This window comes from Mustela erminea, chromosome X, assembly GCF_009829155.1.
Source record: "Mustela erminea isolate mMusErm1 chromosome X, mMusErm1.Pri, whole genome shotgun sequence".
NCBI lineage: Eukaryota > Metazoa > Chordata > Mammalia > Carnivora > Mustelidae > Mustela > Mustela erminea.
This window is the reverse complement of record NC_045635.1, coordinates 82,915,428-82,935,401: the sequence shown is the minus strand read 5'-3', so window position 1 is coordinate 82,935,401 and position 19,974 is coordinate 82,915,428. Positions and strand designations below refer to the sequence as shown.

At 40.5% G+C, this 19,974-nt stretch overlaps 1 protein-coding gene and 1 non-coding gene across 5 annotated transcripts in view; one reads left to right on the top strand and one right to left on the bottom strand.

The window, feature by feature from the left end:
- TRMT2B (tRNA methyltransferase 2 homolog B) overlaps nt 1-19,974 on the top strand; it is a 47,039-nt gene that overhangs the window by 24,978 nt on the left and 2,087 nt on the right. For 2 of the 4 annotated variants that reach the window (XM_032330995.1, XM_032330994.1), the window contains 6 exons: nt 6,263-6,409; nt 9,030-9,124; nt 9,639-9,853; nt 10,220-10,321; nt 11,124-11,240; nt 11,687-11,786. In XM_032330995.1, the coding sequence (XP_032186886.1) occupies nt 6,263-6,409; nt 9,030-9,124; nt 9,639-9,853; nt 10,220-10,321; nt 11,124-11,240; nt 11,687-11,786 (776 nt within the window). Of the gene's footprint in view, nt 1-6,262; nt 6,410-9,029; nt 9,125-9,638; nt 9,854-10,219; nt 10,322-11,123; nt 11,251-11,686; nt 11,787-19,974 lie in introns of all 4 variants that reach the window. The other 2 variants (XM_032330996.1, XM_032330997.1) reach the window with 2 other exon arrangements.
- Nucleotides 167-270, bottom strand: LOC116583789. The gene has a single exon (XR_004282898.1). It is a non-coding gene; the product is annotated as a U6 spliceosomal RNA (small nuclear RNA).

Genomic DNA, 19,974 nt, shown 5'->3' with positions numbered 1-19,974 from the left:
GGAAAAGTACAGCAGTATCAGGAGGATAAGAAATGCTAGGGTTAGCGGAAGCATAGTTTGTGATTTTGTTGTTGTTCTAGAACTTAAAAATACTAAGTAAGCTTATTTAGAGAAGAGGTAGAACATTAAATCTTGATTCTATTCAGTGTTTATCCTTTGTGATGATAAAAATATGGAATGTTTCATGAATTTGTGTGTCCTTCTTGCACAGGGGCGATGCTAATCTCAATATCATTCCAATCCTAGTATATGTACTCCTGAAGCGAGCATGGGTTGTAATTTTAGATGGGGTCAAGGGTAGGGTTCATTAAGAAGACATGAAGAAGACAATATTTGAATAAAGCAGTGGCTCTCAACCGGGGAGGGGCAGTTTTACCTTGCATAGGACATTTGGCATTTTCTAGAGACATTTTTGGTTTTTATCACTAGGGGATGATTGGGCATTGCTACTGACATCTAGTGGGTAGAGGCCAGAGATGCTGTTAAATGTCCTCCAGCACATGGGACAGCTCCTCACAACAAAGAATGAGACAACCCAAAATGTCAGTAGTGCTGAGGATGGGAGACCTTGCATTAAAACTTAGAGGCTGAAAGGGTGTGGGCTATGTAGAGGTCTGAGGGAGGAGCTTTCTGGGAAAAGAGAAAACCCATCCTAAGGTGGGAACATGACAGGCTTTTTAGAGGAACTGAAAGTAGGCCCAGAAGTGTTGGACATGGGGTGAGATGGTGAATGAAGGCAAGGTTATATAGTGCCCCGGGGTGGTCATTGTAAGGACTTTGACTTTTATTCTGAGCCATGGGAGGTTTTGTTGGTGTGGGAGTTATGTCATGATATGATTTAGGTTTTACAGAATCACTGTGGCTGTTGTGTTGTGTATGGATTATTGGAGGAAAGGATCGAAACAAGGAGAGACCAGTTGGGAGGCTGTTGCAGTAATCCAAGTGAGAGATGATGTAGAGCAGTGATAGTAGTGGTGGGATGGATGGATGTTGAATTGTATAACAAGGACATCATTGGTGACCTTAACATGAACCATTTTGGTGGAGTGGTGGGGACCCGATTCTAGTGGGTGAACAGAAGGAGAGGAGTGGGAGGCAGTGAATATATACGGTTCTTTTGAGTTTTTCTGCAAAGATGAACAGCGAAATGTAACAGTGACTGGTAGGGAAAGTGGGGTCAGGAAGTTCCCCTTCTTTGTTAAAGGTGTAAGAGTAAGAGCATGCTTATATATTTATGGAGATGTTCTAGTAGTGAGGCAGGAAAATGATGGTGCAGGAGAAAGAGAAGGGAGAATTGGTAAGTAATGAGCTTAAATAAGCTTGTGTCTTTTTTATTCCTTTATTTCATTTTAGTAGGATTTCTTTAGGAGAGAGCGAGTGAGCACACTTGCATGCAGGGACAGGGAGGGGCTAAGGGAGAGGGAGAGAGAGAATCTTAAGCAGGCTTCCTGCCCAATATGGAGCCCAATGCAGGGCTCCATCTCACGACCTGGGATGATGACCTGAGCCACAGTCAAAAGTCAGACGCTTAACTGACTGGGCCACTCAGGCAACCCCATTTTAGTAGGATTTCTATGAGGATTATTCTGTTATTTTAACCAGAAGTCCCTTTGATTCTTTATTCCTTGGGATTGCCATACAGGAATTGGAGTTTCAGTCTCCATTTTATAAGTGAAGAAACCAAGGTCTCAGTTCATACAGTGGCGGAGTTGTATTTCCCATCTATTTACCATTATCTTTTAGGTCAGACTCAGTTTTTCAATTTCCCATCCTTCCAGGACCCCAGTGACCTTTGAATCTTGCTTCCAGAAAACATTGCTTTCTAACCAGCCAGTAACAAACAGATGAACCAGTCTTTTTTCAAATCACCAACCTCAAAATTTGAAAAATATGTTCAGTGTAGTTAAGCGTGTCCTCTATTGCATGTATGTGACAGCATAGCAAAAGTGATTAAGTGCAGCCTTAATTGATTTTACCCTCTCAGGCAGCATTATTTTTTGGTATAACTCCTCCTTCCATGCATCATTTGGGCTATATTTGAAAATACAGTGGAACTAGAACACATGTGTCTTGTTGTGATAGCAACTGGCTTGTGTTTGAAAAAGTTTAGCTTTAAGGATTTTTGCTCTCCCGACCACTAAATCAGGATTGCCTCTGACTTGTACTCACAAGGAGGAAATGAAGCATCCAGATAAGCCGTGGTGTAGTTGTTACCTGGTTATCTGACGGAATATAGAAATGATGGGTTTCTATCAGGTAGTTATAAGTAAGAGTGGAATCATGGCAACCTAGTGCTATATTAGGAATTGCTTCCAGGAAGAATTCACAGAAATAGAAGATTATTGTCATTCATACTCTATATAGAATAAATTGAGACTCTCCATAGAAACACCTTTCCTGTTCATTCTGTCATACTTTCTTTGAATAACAATTATTGAGCACCTACTGTGTGCCAGACTAAGGCTACAGCTCTAAGCCTTCATGGAACTTAGTGTCTGGAATACAATGGGTAATATTCCTCTGTAAGGTCGCAGGGCAGGGATCACATTTCTTACACCACTGCATTAGTTTGGTAGAGCTGCCATAACGAAATACCACAGACTTGGCAGCTTAAACAACAGAAATTTATTTCCTCAAAGTCTGGAGGCTGGAAGTCTAAGATTAGGGTGTCAGCAGGTTTGGATCCTTCTGGGCTTCTTGCCTTGCCCTGCACATGGCCACTTTCTCACTATGTCTCTACACACAGTCTTTTTTCTCTGTTTACACCTGCATACCTGGTGACTTTGTGTCCAAATTTCCTCTTCCTGTAAGGACAACAGTCAGATTAGATTAGGGTCCATCTGAACTACCTCTTTTTTTTTTAAGCAGGGGGAGTGGGAGAGGGAGAAGCAGGCTTCCCACTGAGCAGGGAGCCGATGCGGGGCTCGATCCCAGGACCCGAGATCATGACCCGAGTCGAAGGCAGACACTCAATGACTGAGCCACCCAGGCACCCCCTAACTACCTCTTTTTAACTTAATCACCTCTTCAAAGGCCCTATTTCTAAACATAATCACATTCTGAGGTGTTGGAGATTAGGACTTCCTACATATGAATTTTAGGGGGACACAATTCAGCCTATAACTCTCTATCCTTTGGACCCTCCAAATTTATGCTCTCCTTACATGCAAAAGACATTCACCCCTTCCCAACAGCTCCTAATTTTTTAAGCTCTACACCCAACATAGGGCTTGAACTCATGACCCCAAGATTAAGAGGCACGTGCCAGCCAGGTCTCTCTAACAGTCCCAGATTTTTTATTTTTTTAATTTTTTAAATTAACATATAATGTATTTATTTGCCCCAGGGCTACAGGTCTGTGAATCATCAGTCTTACACATTTTGCAGCACTCATTATAGCAATACCTTCCCCAATGTCCATAACCCAGCCACTGTATCCCTACCCCCCACCCCCAGCAACTCTGTTTGTTTTGTGAGATTAAGAGTATCTTATGGTTTGTCTCTCGATCCCATTTTGTTTCATTTTTTCTTTCCCTACCCCCCACAACCCTCCCTCAAATTCCTCATATCAGAGAGATCATATAATTGTCTTTCTCTGATTGACTTATTTCACTCACCATAATACCCTCTAGTTCCATCCACATCGTTGCAAATGGCAAGATTTCATTTCTTTTGATCAGCCCCAGATTTTTTTAAAGATTCTATTTATTTATTTGACAGACATAGATCACGAGTAGGCAGAGAGGCAGGCAGAGAGAGGGGAGGGGAAAAAGCAGGCTCTCTGCTGAGCAGAGAGCCCAGTGCAGGGCTCAATCCCAGGACCCTGGAATCATGACCTGAGCCCAAGGCAGAGGCTTTAACCCACTGAGCCATCCAGACACCCCCAGCCCCAGATTTTTAACCCATTACAACATCAACCCTCAATCCCAAGCCTTATCTGAATATTATCTAAATCAATTGTGGATGAGACTCAAGGTATAATTCATCCTAAGGCAAAAACCTTCAAGGGCACCTGAGTGGCTCATTCGGTTAAGTGTCTGCCTTCGGCTCAGGTCATGATCTCAGGGTCCTGGGACTGAGCCCCTTGTTGGGCTGTCTGCTCAGTGGGGAGCCTGCTTCTTCTCTGTCTGCCCCGCCCACTGTTCATGCTCTCTCTTTCGCTCTCTCTCTCTGAAATAAATAAAATCTTTAAAAATCTTTTCAGCTGTGAACATGTTAAACCATACAAGTTATCGGCTTCCAAAATACAAAGGTAGGATAGACAAGAGGGTGGTCATTCCCATTCCAAAAGGGAGAAATTGGAAAGATGAGAGATATTATAGGTTCCAAGCAAGTTTGAAATCTAGCAGTGCAAATTCCTTTAGATTTTAAGGCTCAATTAGATTTTTTGGCTTGATGCTTTGTCCTTTGGTCTACTGGTGCGTTGATGTGTCAGGCTGATGCTTCAGGCCCTGGACATTGGCAGTCTGGCCCACTGAAAGTGAGGATACAGCCTTGCTGTCCTGGGGCCTGTCCCCTCTGGGCACAGCATCAGCCTCAGCCCTGCTGATCTCTGAATTGCCTTGGGGGTCATTCTTTTTTCTTGAGTGATAACACCTGTTGGCAGTCAGATAGGTCTATTGTCCTGTCTAGTGGAATCCCAGAAGTCTGATAGCCTTCCTTCATTATATCTTAATGCCTGTCCTCATTATACCTTATGTCTGTCTGCTTTAGTCTAAGCAAGCAGTTTCTGTTGATCAGACTTCTCTGTATTCCTGGGTTCTGCTGAGATGGCTGATTGGATCCCTGAGTCACACCTGTAATGTCTTTATCAAAAGGTTGTCCAGCCTTAAAAAAAAAAAAAAAAGATTGTCCAGCCTTGACCTCAGTTTTGCCTGCGGAACAGGCTTCATATTATATGGATAAGCAGAGATTTTTCCAAATCTTCAAGTTCTGGTTCATTTTTGCTTAATAATTACTTCTTCTTCTTCTTCGTCGTTGTCTTCGTCGTCATCTTCTTCTTCGTCGTCGTCTTCGTCTTCGTCTTCGTCGTCTTTGTCTTCTTCTTCTTCTTCTTCGTCTTCTCCGTCTTCTCCTTCAGAAGCAGGCTCCCTGCTGGACAAGGAGCCTGAGGCGGTACTCCATCCCAGGACCCTGGGATCATGACCTGAGCTGAAGACAGCGACTTAACCAACTGAGCCAACCAGGCGTCCCTTAATAATTCCTTCTTCAGGGGCGCCTGGGTGGCTCTGTGGTTTAAGCCTCTGCCTTCAGCTCAGGTCATGATCTCAGGGTCCTGGGATCGAGCCCCACATCAGGCTCTCTGCTCAGCGGGGAGCCTGCTTCCCCCTCTCTCTCTGCCTGCCTCTCTGCCTACTTGTGATCTCTGTCTATCAAATAAATAAATAAATAAAAATCTTTTAAAAAAATTCCTTCTTCAATGTATTTTTCTCCTCTCTATACATTTTGCTATGAGCAGAAAGCAGAAACCGGGCCACACCTTCAACACTGCTTAGAAATCTCCTTAGCTAAATATCCAAGTTTAGCACTTAGAATTATTACCTTCCACCCAACTCTAGGACACCATACGTCCAAGTTCTTTTTCACTTTATAACAATCAACTTTGGTCACGTTTCCAATAGCATGCTTGTCATTTCTTCCTGAGATCTCACCAGATCACCTCTAATATCCATATTCCTACCCATAGTCTCTTCAAGACAATCTAGGCTTTTTCCAGCATGCACCTCAAAAGGCTTCCAGCCTTTACCCATTCCCAGTTTCAAAGCCACTTCCATAGTTTTAGATATTTTTTACAATAGCATGCCACTTCTTGGTACCAAAATGTGTATCAGTCGGCCAGGTACATAACAAAGGACCACAGACTGTGTGGCTTAACCAACAGAAATGTATTTTCTCACAGTTCTGAAGGCTAGAAGTCCTAGATAGAAGTTTCTTCTGAGGCCTGCCTCCTGGCTTGTAGGTGGCCATCTTCTGTGATTTCACATGATCTTTCATCTCTTTGGGCATCCCTGGTGTCTCTGTGTATGTCCCAATTTTCTCTTTCTTAAAAGGACACCCGTCAGTTGTATTAGGGCCTTATTTTAATTTAAGCACCTCTTTAAAGACCTTATCTCCAAATATGGTCATGTTCTGAGATACAGTGGGTAAGGCTTCAACATACACATGGGCTGGTTGCATTTAGCCTATAACAATCACTCAGCAGGAATAATCAGCTGTGAAACTTGTTAGATTTGTCTGTGTAACAATACTGTTTTCTTCCTAGTATTATGAAGTATTCCTTCGGCAGTCCCCATTGGAACCCTGCCTTCTGTTTCATGAAGGTGGGTACTGGCGTGAGCTCATAGTGCGCACCAATAGCCAAGGGCACACGATGGCCATCATCACTTTCCATCCCCAGGAATTAAAACAGGTGAGACTCACAGAATGGTAAGGGGCGGCTTATTTACACTATCCTACAGTTGGTTTGGGAAGTTTCAGGTCAGACAGCAGAAACTACACATCCACAGACTATATGTGTGGGTTGGGAAGAGGAGTAGTGAGTGAGGAGGAGCAGATAGCAAGGATACTCTTTAACGGCATTGCTGGCATAATGAAACCACAGACTGAGGTGAGGTTACCAAGTTAATTATCAGGTAAGGACTCCCAAGTATTTTCAAAAGAACTTTGCCAGTGGAAGTTGGTAGGTATTCTACTGACTCTAAAAGCCAATTAAAGAGAGGAGAATATAGTCAGAATTTCATAACTCAAATAATACTTTACATTTGTAATTCACTTAGGGCTTTCAAACATTCCTATGTTAAAGTATTCCTATACTTAATGTGATCATCTCAACCCATTTGTAAAGTAGGCAAGAGAAGGAAAAGTATTGTCATCCTCATTTAGATGAGCAAATGGAGGCATAAAAGTACTCAAGTTTGGGGCACCTGGGCGGCTCAGTCCATTAAGCATCTGCCTTTGGCTCAGGTCAAGCCCCATGTGGGGCTCCCTGCTCAGCAGTGAGCCTGTTTCTCCTTCTGTTTCTGCAGCATCCTCTGCTTGTGCTTTCTCTCTGTGTGTCTGTCAAATAAATGAATAAGATATTTTTTAAAAAATGAAGTACCCAAGGTTGAAGAGCCAGTAAATAGCCAAGCTGAGGCATAAACCCACGTCATTGATTTCTGACCTTTTTTTTTTTTTTGAATTAAAAAAATTGAGTATAGTTGACACCATCCCTGGCCTTTTATTTTTATGCATATTTTTATGCATATGCAAATATGCATATTTGTTTAAACAGATAGAACTGTTAATATCAAAGTAGATTCTAAGGCAGCAGGTATTACTAGAGATAAAAAAAAAGAAGACTAGAAGGTTCAATTTAAAAGGAAAATAAAACAATTTAAAATTACATACACCTAATAGCTGAGAGAACTACAGGAAAATATGCAATGTTAATTTAATGGGAGATTCAATAAGTACTGGTGAGATAACAATAAAATATATTAGTAAGTTTAATTTACATATGTCAAGAAAACCATTCATTCATTCATTATTTAATTCCAGTGTAGTTAACATACAGTGTTATATTAGGTTCAGGTGTACAATACAGTGATTCGACAATTCCATACTTACCACCAGTGCTCATCACAACTGTACTTCTTAATTCCCATCACCTATTTCACCTGTCCTCTTACCCACCTCCCCTGTGGTAACCATCAGATTGTTCTCTAGAGTTAAGAGTATTTTCTTCTCTCTCTTTTTTCCCTTTGCTCATTTGTTTTGTTTCTTAAATGCCACGTATGAGTGAAATCATATGTGATTTGTCTTTCTCTGACAGATTTATTTCACTTAGCATTTATACTGTCTAGCTCCATCCGTGTTGTTGCAAATGGCAAGATTTCATTCTTTTTTGATGGCTGAATAGTACTCCATTACACACACACACACACACACACACACCCCACCTCTTCTTCATCCATTCATCCATTGACGGACACTTGGGCTGCTTCTGTAATTGGGCTATTGTAAATAATACTGCTATAAACATCAGGGTGCATGTATCCCTTTGAATTAGCATTCTTGAATTAAAAAATGGGCAGAAGACATGAATGGATGTATCTCTAAAGAAGACATACAGATGGCTAGCAGACACGTGAAAAAATGCTCAATATCACTCATCAATACAAGTGAAAACCACAATGAGATAATCACCTCATACCTGTCAGAATGACTAAAACTAAAAATACAAGAAACTATAAGTGTTGACAAGGATGTGGAGAAAAGGGTACTGCAATGTTGGTAAGAATACAAACTGGTATGGCCAGTGTGGAAAACAGTATGGACAGTGTGGAGGTTCCTCAAAAAGTTAAAAATAGAAATATCCTATGATCCAGTAATCACACTACTGGGTATTTATCCCCAAAATACAATTCATGGCCTTTTAACTCTAGAACTCCAACATAGTTTATTGTGGTATATCCTGTGTCAAGCTAATGTTTAGGCTCAAAATTTCAAATTTCAAAATTTCAAAAATTTGAAAATGTTTGGAATCCAAAGAAAGAATTTAGTTACTATGATCATTCCCTTCCATGCCCTCTTTCTTTTCTTTGAGGTGGTGTTTGGGTGGGTGGTTGAGATATTTGAAGTAGAGAGGTATAAAGGAAATTGAAAAGTTATTGCTTCTTTATAATGAGACAGAAGCTTAGTTTAGCTCCTTGTTTACAATAGGGATGATTCTCACACTTTCTTTAGAAAACTATTAAGGAGGCTTAAACTAGAGAAAGCACTATGTCTACTGTATAGGATTTGTCGAAAGCTGATAAGCAAAGCAGTGTCTCTGCCAAGATGGGAAAATATCGGGGTTTTTTTGTTTTTTTTTTTTGTTTTGTTTTTTGTCATACAGAACCTTGCTTTATGTTGTGTTATTTATAATAGGACTTGAGAAATGTGCCTTCTTGTCTGACTACTGCAGAGCTAATTACTGTAGAGCTTGGAGAGAAAATTTGTCTGAGATGAGTCTTTGCTTGACTCCTCTGATTTTGTGATCTGAGCAGGAGGAGCTTGGGGTTCAGAAGGAGGCTATAAAGAAGTTTTTCACCACTGGGCCAGGAGCTGTCTGTGACTTGACATCACTTTACTTCCAGGAAAGGTAAACCTGGGGTAGCCAGACAGCAAGCAGGATGGCTTGCCATATTCTGAGTTGTGGCTTACTGAGGGAGGGCTTCTGACTGTGGAGGAACTGGACTAACTGATCCCCGCTCTTGTACACCAGTCAGGTCCCGGAAGCCAGGCTGGATTTAGATGAGAGGGCATCTGCATATACTTCTATCCTCTGAGAGGGAATTCCTCCAGACCTCTCAGGGCCATGCCATGGAGGCTGTGTCTTTGCACTGGGATGCTGCCCACCCCCCAAACCACTAGAGAGGGAACGGCCTGCTATTCCAAAACGCTTTTTTAAAAATTCTTTTCCAGGGGAGCCTGGGTGGCCCGGTTGGTTAAGCGGCTGTCTTCGGCTCAGATCGTAGTCCCCGGGTACTGGTATCAAACCCCGCATCGGGCTCCCTGCTCAGTGGGACGTCTGCTTCTCCTTCTCCCTTTGCCCCCTGCTTGTGCTTTCTCTCTCAAATGAATAAGTAACATCTTTTAAAAGGATTCTTTTCCAGCACTGTGACACGTTGCAGCCATCAGCAGTCCCCCTATCAACTCCTGTTTGGGGAACCCCACCTATTTGAAGATCTCCTGGGCTTGAAGATCCGCATCTCTCCAGATGCCTTTTTCCAGATTAACACTGCTGGTGCAGAGGTGCTGTATCGGACAGTGGGGGAGCTGAGCAGAGTGAACTCTAACACCATTCTCCTTGATATCTGCTGTGGAACCGGCAAGTGACAGCTCAGGGCAGAATCTACATGCTGCTTAGCTTCCATCCACCCAGCAGCCAGGGCCCAGGTGGGGAGGCGATGGTGATGGTACAGACACACCATCACTGGTTTAAAATCCTCAAATAGGGACATCTGGGGAGGTTCAGTCAGCGAAGCATCTGCCTTTGGCTCAGTTCGTGATCTTATGGTCCTGGGATCAAGTCCTGCATTGGGCTCCTTGCTTGGTGGGAAGCCTGCTTTTCCCTCTCCCTCTGTCTGCTGCTCCCCCTACTCGTGTGCGCGCTCTCTCTCTCTCTCTCTATCTCACAAATAAATAAAAGAAACAAATCCTAAAATACCATCCTCTTATCCTCTTACTTCCTCAGGTGTGATTGGTTTGTCTCTGGCTCAGTATGCCTCCCAGATCCTTGGGATTGAGTTGATGGAGCAGGCAGTAGAGGATGCCAGGTGGACTGCAGCCTTCAATGGTACATTGCTCACATTCTGGAGACAAAATGAAAAGCTGAAGTTGTTTCTGTGCTGTGTGAAGGATTGTGTGGGCAAGGGTATTGGCTGTATCCATGACCAGTGCAGAGGGAGGGAGGGTGGGTGTCTTGGAGTGATTAGAGTTGGGTCCTAATGGTTTTCTAAAAGAGGTCCCAATAGCTAATCTCCACCCCCCTTTTTTTCCCTTCTGTCCAGAAGAAGAGCCTGAGGCAATGAACAGGCCTACATGATAGGAGGAGAACTTGGCAAAACTTTGGGAACATAGAAGAGCCTTCATGACATTAGACTCATGAGGCATTATAACATAATACAGTAGATTTCAAACAACTATTAGCAACAGAACCTTTTCTTTGAACAAAATCGTATGCCAAACTCTGATGTAGAAAACAGGTCTCCTTGTTTCCTCTGCCCTACCTCCAGACAACCCTTGAGGCTCTGAAATTCTCTAATGTAGCAGAAAGAGCACTTGAGTAAAAGTCAAGGTTTTCTTCTTGGTATAGGTACTTATGTGCTACATGTCGCTAAGCTTTAAAATAACATGTTCTAGTATCTCAAGCTGAAAGGCCTACTAAGATACTGGAAAAGAAAGTGTGTTAGCAACAATGAGGCAGGTCCAAAGTGGTTTTTTTTCCTTGTTATTCAGAGGTGTGCCAGACCCAAAGGGAAAATGGCAGAGCCCTGGCTCCTGTACATTTCTGTAAAGCTGAAACCCGCCCCCCACACCCCTTCCCTCACTGTTGGGCTTGAGTTTTGAATTCTGTCATGTGGACCTCTCTTCTACAGGCATCACCAACTGTGAATTCCACACTGGTCGAGCAGAGAAGATTTTACCACAGCTACTAAAATCAAAGGAAGATGGGCAGGTCATTGCTGTGGTGAACCCAGCTCGGGCAGGACTGCGTAAGAATGGGTAGCTTTCCTGTTAACACAGCTAGTTGGGTGTTCTCATGGTGTCCACCGTCTTTAGTCCCTTACTCTCCCATACAGTGCTAAAGGGGCTCCAAGTGGGCTGGCTCTGAACCTACTTCTCTATTCCTAACCAATCCTAGGTGCTAGCCAGGTGGTAGTTTCTGATAACCCAGACCATGATAGTTTAATTACATTAATAGCGGGGCACCTGGGTGATTCCATTTGTTAAGTGTTTACCTTTGGCTTGGGTCATGATCCCAGGGTCCTGGGATGGAGCCCCATGTGGGGCTCTCTGTTCAGTGGGGAGCCTGCTTCTCCCTCTGCCCCTCCCCACCCCGACTTGTGCTCATTCTGTCGCTCTCTCTGTCTCAAATGAACAAAATCTTCTAAACAAAACAAAAATAGTTATAGTAATAGCAATGTGTTTCTTCCTTCAGACTATCAGGTGGTTCGAGCCATTCGAAACTGCAGGGCTATCCACACACTGATTTTTGTTTCCTGCAAGCCCCATGGTGAAGCCACAAGGAATATCATTGAGTGAGTCTTGACTTCTTTTTAAACTATATTTAAAAAATATTTTTAGAGATTTTATTTATGGAGAGAGAGCACGAGAAGGGGGGACAGATGGAGAGAGAGGAGAGGGAGAAGCAGACTCCCCACGAGCACGGAGCCCTATGCAGGACTTGATCCCAGGACCCTGGGATCATGACCTAAGCCTAAGACAGATGCATAATGACTGAGCCACTCAGGCACCTCTGATTGACTTTTTTAAATTATTTTTTCCTGATTATCAAAATAATCTCTACTTATTGTACAGATTAAGAAAACAGAGCAATATAAAGAGACAGAAGGAAGTCATTATACTACATCAACAGTTAGTTGTGGGGCCAAGTCCTGAGTAAGGCAAGTAAAGCCACTTACTTTGGGTGGAAAATTTAGTGAGAGGGTGCACAAAATCTCGGTAATTAAGATATACTTATAATGCATCACTTTCAAAAGTCAAAATTAGTCCCAAGAAATCCATGATAAAAAACACATTAAGATCTTTAAAAAAAAAGCAAGATCCACTCCTGTGCTTGCTAAACCCTGTCTCACTCACCTTACTCTAATCCTGGTCCTGGTTCCAATAAAACTTTATTTTAAAAGCAGGGAGTCAGTCTGCAGGTTTTTTCCAATTTTATTTTCTAAAATGTTGCATTAAAATATATTATTTGTTTTGATTATTGAATTTTTTGACACCCTCTTAAATTTTGCACCCAAGGTGAATGCCTCTTGCTTCACTCCAGTTCTGACCCTGGTCAATTCTTTTGAATTTTGAAAAGTTTTTTCCCTTCTCTTTGTCTCTCTCTTCCTCCCTCCCTCCCTCTCTCTCCCTTTTACATAAGCAATACAATTTGCAATATTTGAGCAACATAGGTGGATATGAAGTAGGGGTGATATACTTGGATGAAATGAGTGAGAATTAAAAGTAAATGAATTGAGGGGCACCTGGGTGGCTCAGTGGGTTACAGCCTCTGCCTTCGGCTCAGGTCATGATCTCGGGGTCCTGGGATCTAGCCCTGCATCGGGCTCTCTGCTCAGCGGGGAGCCTGCTCCCCCCACCCCCGCCTGCGTCTCTGACTACTTGTGATCTCTGTCAAATAAATAAATAAAATCTTTAAAAAAAACAAAAGTAAATGAATTGAGCTGTTGAGGTAGTTAAGTTTGACGAGTTATCAAGTCAGTGATCTAGAAAAAAGTAATAAACCTAAAGGAAACTGAAGGGAAAAATTAATGTTAGATAAAATCAAGAAATGAATGAATGAACTACCCAACAAAAAAAACCTGGTAGACTTGACCAATAAGCAAGAAGATGTTATTAAAAGATGAAAAATAAATTAGAAGAATTTAGAAGATTAGAAGAAGAAAATTAAAAAATATATAAATCTAATCAAGAATATAAAAGAATAAAACATAAAAATAGAAAGTTTTAAATGAGAAAAAGCAGAACTACAGCTATGAGGAAATTTTTAAAAATAATGAGAAAGTACTTTGTACATCTTGCTTACAATACGTTTGAAAACCTAGGTGGGCAATTTTCTGGGAAAATGAAAATGGATACTATTAATTGCAAAGGATGTAAGTAAACCTACACAGATTGGTAACCATGGAAAAGAATTGAGAAAGTTGTCAAAGAGCTTTTACCCAAAATAAAAGCATGGCCCATGCTTTTTCACAGGTCCATGTATTTTCACAGTCTCATTTCCTTGCCTATTCTTACGTGTTTACCTCTTCCAGTTGTCCTTTACTTTAATTTTTGTTATACTATTTAAAAATGTTTTTGAGTGTATGATAAATGTGGCACCTCACACCAATGGGAAAAAATGGACTGTTCAATAAATGGTGATGGACAGCTGGGTAGTGAGGGTGAAAAAAAGTTGGATCTGTATTTCACACTTGTTACACCAGGAAAAAGCAGTCAGAAATTGAAATGTAAAAAGGAGAACCATAAATGTACCCTAGGAAATCAGAGAATTTCTTTATAATCCTGGAGTGCAGTAGCCCTTTCTAACTATGAACATTCAAAAGCCATATAGTGAAAGGTAGTTAACTTCGCCAACATAAAAAAAAATAACTTCTCCCTTTGTTACACCATACACAGAAATGAATTCAAAATGGATCATAGAACTAAATGTAAGAGTTGAAACAGGAATAATCTTTTTGACCTTGGGTTAGGCAAAGCTCTCTTAGATATGACATCAAAAACCCAAGCAACAACAGTAACAGCAAAAAATACATGTATCGGATGTGTGCGTGTATAATTGGACATCATCAAAGTTAAAAAAAAAGCTTTTGTGCTACAAAATGATACTATCAAGAAAGTGATAAGACAACTCATAGAATGAGAGGAAACATTTGCAAATCATTTTTATAATAAAGGACAAGTATCCAAAAGCCAGACACAAAGGGCCACATCTTACATGATTCCATTTTTAGGAAGTGTCTAGACTAGGCAGATATCAAGAGAGAGAAAGTAGATTTGTGGTTGCCTAGGGCTGAGAGTTGGAGGGTTGCAGAGAAATGGGGATGGAGGGCTAAAGAGTGCGTGATGCCTTCTTGGGTTAAGGAAAATATTCCAAAATTGATTGTTCTGGTAGATGGACAACTCTGTGAGTGTACTAGAAACCACTGAACAGTATAAATGAGTGAGCTGCATGGTATGTGAATCTCAAACTGTTAAAAAAATCAAGAACTTCCATGATAAAAAGCACCAAAATCAAAGATGGGAGACAGTATACAAATTGGAAAAATAGTTGTAGTTTATATCATAAAGAAGTTTTTCCTTAATTTATAATAAACTTTTAGAGATTGATTTTAAAAAATGACATATCTGGTAAAGGGTTAGTATCCAAAATGTATAAAGAACTTAACTGGGATGCATGGGTGGCTTGGTCAGTTGGGCAGCTGCCTTTGGCTCAGGTCATGCTCCCAGGGTCCTGGGATCAAGTCCCACATTGGGCTCCTGGCTCAGTGGGGAGCCTGCTTCTCCCTCTGCCTGCTGCTCCTCCTGCTTGTGCTTTCTCTCTCTCTCTCTCTGATAAATGGGTGAATAAAATCTTTAAAAAAAAAAAAAGAGCTTACCAAACTCCCAAAAAACAAATAACCCAGTTAAGAAATGGGCAGAAGACATGAATAGACATTTTTCCAAAGAAGACATGCAAATGGCCAACAGGCACATGAAAACATGCTCAACATCACTCATCATCAGGGAAATGCAAGTCAAAACTGCACTGAGATAATACCTCATTCCTGTCAGAATGGCTAAAATTAACAACACAAGAAACAGCAGGTGTTGGCAAGGAAGTGGGGAAAGGGAACCCTCTTACACTGTTGGTGGGAATGCAAACTGATTCAGCCACTCTGAAAAATAGTATGGAGGTTCCTCAAAAAGTTAAAAATAGAGCGATTCTGTGATCCAGCAATTTCTCTACTAGGTTTTTACCCAGAGGGTACAAAAGTAGTGATTTGAAGGGACACATGCACCCTGATGTTTATAGCAGCAATGTCCACAATAGCCAGATTTTGGAAAGAGCCCAAATGTCCATTGACCAATGAATGGATAAAGAAGATGTGGTGTGTATATATGTGTGTGAATATATACACATGGACACACACACACATGAGAATATTACTCAGCCATCCAAAAGAATGAAATCTTGCCATTTTCAATGACATGGGTGGAGCTGGAGTGTATTATGCTAACCAAAATTAGTCAGTTAGAAAAAGACAAAATACCATATGATTTCACTCATATGTGGAATTTAAGAAATAAAACAGATGAACATGGGGGAAAAAAGAGAGGCAAACCATAAAAGAGACTCTTAATTATGGAAGAACAAACTGAGGATTGCTGGAGGGGAGGTGGGCAGGGAGATGGGTTAAATGGGTGATGGGGATTAAGGAGGGCACTTGTGATGAACACTGAGTATTGAATGTGAATGATGTATTACTAAATTCTCTTGAAACTAATATTATACTATATGTTAACAAACTGGAATTTATTTAAATTATTATTTATTTAAAGCTCGAAATAAAAAGAAAACACAAGAAAAATGAACAGAAGAAAGAATATAAATTTATGAACTATGAAAGGATGCTCAGTCTCTTTCATTATAATGGAGATGCAAATTAAATGTACCCCGAGATACCACTTTTCACATTTCAGATTGGCAGAAAGAAGTTCAAAAGTTTGGTAATACACTGTTGGCAATCCTAAGAGGAAACATGAATTCTAAAAAATTACTAGTCAAAATGTAAATTGGCAGCATCTTTATGGAGGAATATTTAGCTATATAGATTGTAAATGTGTATATATACCCCTTAAACCAGAAATTCCATTCCTGAGGCTTTTTCTTTTTTTTTATTAACATATAATATATCATTTGCTTCAGGTGTACAGGTCTGTGAATCATCAGGCTTACACATTTGACAGCACTCACCATAGCACATACCCTCTCCAATGACCATAACCCAGCCACCCTATCCCTACCCCACCACCCCGCAGCAGCCCTCAGTTTGTTTCATGTGATTAAGAGTCTTACTGTTTGTCTCCCTGAGGCTTGTTCTTTCAAATGTACTGACACACACCTAAAATGACATAGATACAAAGTTATTTACTGCAATATTAAAGCAGCAAGCGATGAAATATCCTAAAAGTCCATCAGTGGGGAACTGGTTAAAATCAACGCTCTATCCATACAGTGCAATACTGTGCTGCTATAAAAAGGAATGCAGATGTTCTGTGTACAGATCTAGAGAGATCTCTAAGGTGTATTATTTTTAAACAGATTGACTGAGACATAACCACATATAAAATTCATCTATTTAAAGTGCATAGTTCTGTGGGTTTTAGTATGTTCTTGGACTTGTGTGGCCATCACCACTATTTCCAGAATATTTTCCTCACTTCAGAAAGAAACCCTGTACCTCTCACCTGTTACTCACCATTTTTCCCCAAGCCCCAGGCTTTAGGCAACCACTAATCTACTTTATGTCTTTATGGATATTATTTCATGGCTGAATATTTCATTTTGTGGATATATCACATTTTCTTTTTTTTTAAGATTTTTTTTTTATTCAGGAGAGAAAATGAGAGGCAGAGCACTAACAGAGGGGGTGTGGGCACAGGGACAGGGAGAAGCAGACTCCCCACTGAGCAGGGAGCCCAACTCGGGGCTTGATCCCATGACCCTGAGGTCATGACCCAAGCTGAAGGCAGATGTTTAACCAACCCAGGGAGCCACCCAGGCGCCCTAATATATCACATTTTATATATTCATGTGTTAATTGATGGACATTTGGGTTGTTTCTGCCTTTTACCTCTTGCGAATAAGGCTGCTACGAACATTCATATGCAATTTTTTCTGTGGATGTTTTCTTTCATTTCTCTTGGATGCATACCTAGGAGTGGAATTGCTAGGTCATGTTGTAACTCTATGTTAACCTTTTGAGGAACTGCCAGACTCTTTTCCAAAGAGCTGTCCCACTTTACATTTCCACCAGCAGCCTATTAGGCTTCCAGTTTGTCCACATCCTCACCAACTCTTGTCAGTGTCTGTCTTTTATATTCATTCTAATGGATAAAAAGTGTTATGTCCTTGTGGTTTTCGTTTCCACTTCTCCAGTGGCTAATGATGTTGAGCATTTTTTCATGTGCTTGTCATCCATTTGTAAATCTTCTTTGGAGAAATGTCTATTCAGATTCTTTGCCCATTTTTTAACTGGATTGTCCCTTTATTACTGAGTTTTAAGATTTCTTAATATATTCTAGATACTACTCCCTTATCGGATACATGATTTGCCAAAATTGTCTCCCATTCTGTGGGTTCTCTGTTCACTTTCTCGGTGATGTCCTTTGAAGCATAAGAGTATTAATTTCCTTCTTTTTAAGATTGTATTTAATTATTTGAGAGAGATTGCACAGAGGGAGAGTGAGAGGAAGAAGCAGACTTACTGAGCAGAGTGCCTGATGCGGGGATTGATCCCAGGACCATGACCTGAGCTGAAGGCAGATTCTTAGCCAACCGATCCACCCAGGCACCCCAAGAATACTAATTCTCAGTATGTCCAGACTGGTTTTTTTTTTTTTTTTGTAGCTTGTGATTTTGGTTCTAAGGTCTGTTACTAAGTGGAAATAGTAAGGTGTGCAGAATTGTTTATATAATTGTAAACTGTCTTTGTAAAAAAGTACAAAAGACTAGGAGAATATGGATTTATATTTGTATCGGCATAGAGAAACTGGTAATTTATATAAGAAACTGATAATAGTAGCTATCCATGGTGAGAGAGAACTGTGGAGATGGGTGTCCTAGCTGAATACCTATTATTTCATTTTTGAATATAATGAAAATATTTTTTATGCAAGACAATAAATTCAAAAATGTAATGATTTAGAGTAAAGCTAGCATTCTGCTAACATAGTGACTAAAACAATAAACATGGCCTCAAAAAGGTAAGAAAAATTTATCTTGAAAAGACAGTATATGGGGCGCCTGAGTGGCTTAGTCACTGGGTGTCTGCCTTCAGCTCAGGTCATGGTCCCAGGATCCTGGGATCGAGCCCCTCATTGGGCTCCCTGCTCAGTGGGAAGCCTGCTTCTCCCTCTTACCCTCCCCCTGCTTGTGTTCCCTCTCTTGCTGTCTCTCTCTCCCTCTCTTTCTCTGTGTCAAATAAATAAATAAAATATTTGTTTAAAAAAAGACAGTATGTGCATATGGTAGAAAAATTCAAACAATACAAGAATATACAGTGAGTAATGACTTTCTTTCTTACTCCTGACCCCTAATTCTTCAGATGTCACTACTCTTGGGTTTCTTGTGTAGCCTGTCAGAGAGATTGTGTGACTATACAAGTTTGTGTGTGTGTATGTGTGTCTGTACACATATGTGTATGTATACATACCATCCTTCTCTTTTTTTTAACAAATAGAAACAGACTAAAACACTATTCTGCACTATGCTTTTCTTTTTTTATTATTATTTTATTTTATTTATTTTGACTTATTATCGATCCCAGGACCCTGGGATCATGACCTGAGCATAAGGCAGATGCTTAACCGACTGAGCCACTCAGGCACCCCTGCACCATGCTTTTCACCTTTTTTCACTAACATTAGATTTTTGAGATTGTTCTACAATGATGTAGAATCTACATCAATACTTACAGGTCTACTTAATTTTTTAAATAGGCTATGTAATTTTAACTTACCTAAATATGTCATTTAACTAGTCCTTTGCTTATGAATTTTGAGATTGTTTCTATTCTGTTGTTACCACAATGTTACAATGAATATCCTTGTGTACATAATATGCAGTATGTAGGTATTATAAGTGATGAGTAAGTGTATGTGATAATATGTATAGTTGATAAATTCCTGTTGTGGAGTTGCTAAGTTAAAGGATATTTACTTTGGGGCACCTGGATGGCTCAGTGGGTTAAAGCCTCTGCCTTCGGCTCAGGTCATGATCCCAGGGTCCTGGGATCATCGGGCTCTCTGCTAGGCAGGGAGCCTGCTTCCCTTCCTCTCTCTCTGCCTCTCTCTCTGCCTACTTGTGATCTCTCTCTCTGTCAAATAAATAAATAAAATCTTTAAAAAAAGGATATTTAATTTAAACATTTTCAGCTGTTTTCTAAGAAAGCTCTAGAATCAACTTATCAAAAATATCCTTTTGGGATTGTAATTGGAAGTACATTGAACTTATTAATTTAGGGAGAATTGAAATCTTTACAGTATTTTTTCTGTCCAAGTATATGGTATGTCTCTTCAACTACTCTAGTCTTTTTTTTTTTAAAGATTTTATTTATTTATTTGACAGACAGAGATCACAAGTAAGCAGAGAAGCAGGCAGAGAGAGGGGAGGAAGCAGGCTCCCTGCTAAGCAGAGAGCCCGATGCAGGGCTCGATCCCAGGACTCTGGGATCATGACTGGAGCTGAAGGTAGAGGCTTTAACCCACTGAGCCACCCAGGCACCCTGAATTACTCCAGTCTTACATAATTCTCTAAAGCTATATCTGTATCTATATCTGTATCTATATATCTCTATTTAGATAGATAAAGCTTTTTCTAATTTTTTCCAATATAGGTCTTTTCTTCTTAAGGTTAATATAAGATATTGTAAAGTTTTTATTGCTATTATGAATGGGATCTTTTTCATTACTTTTTCTAAGTGGTTATTGCCAACTTTG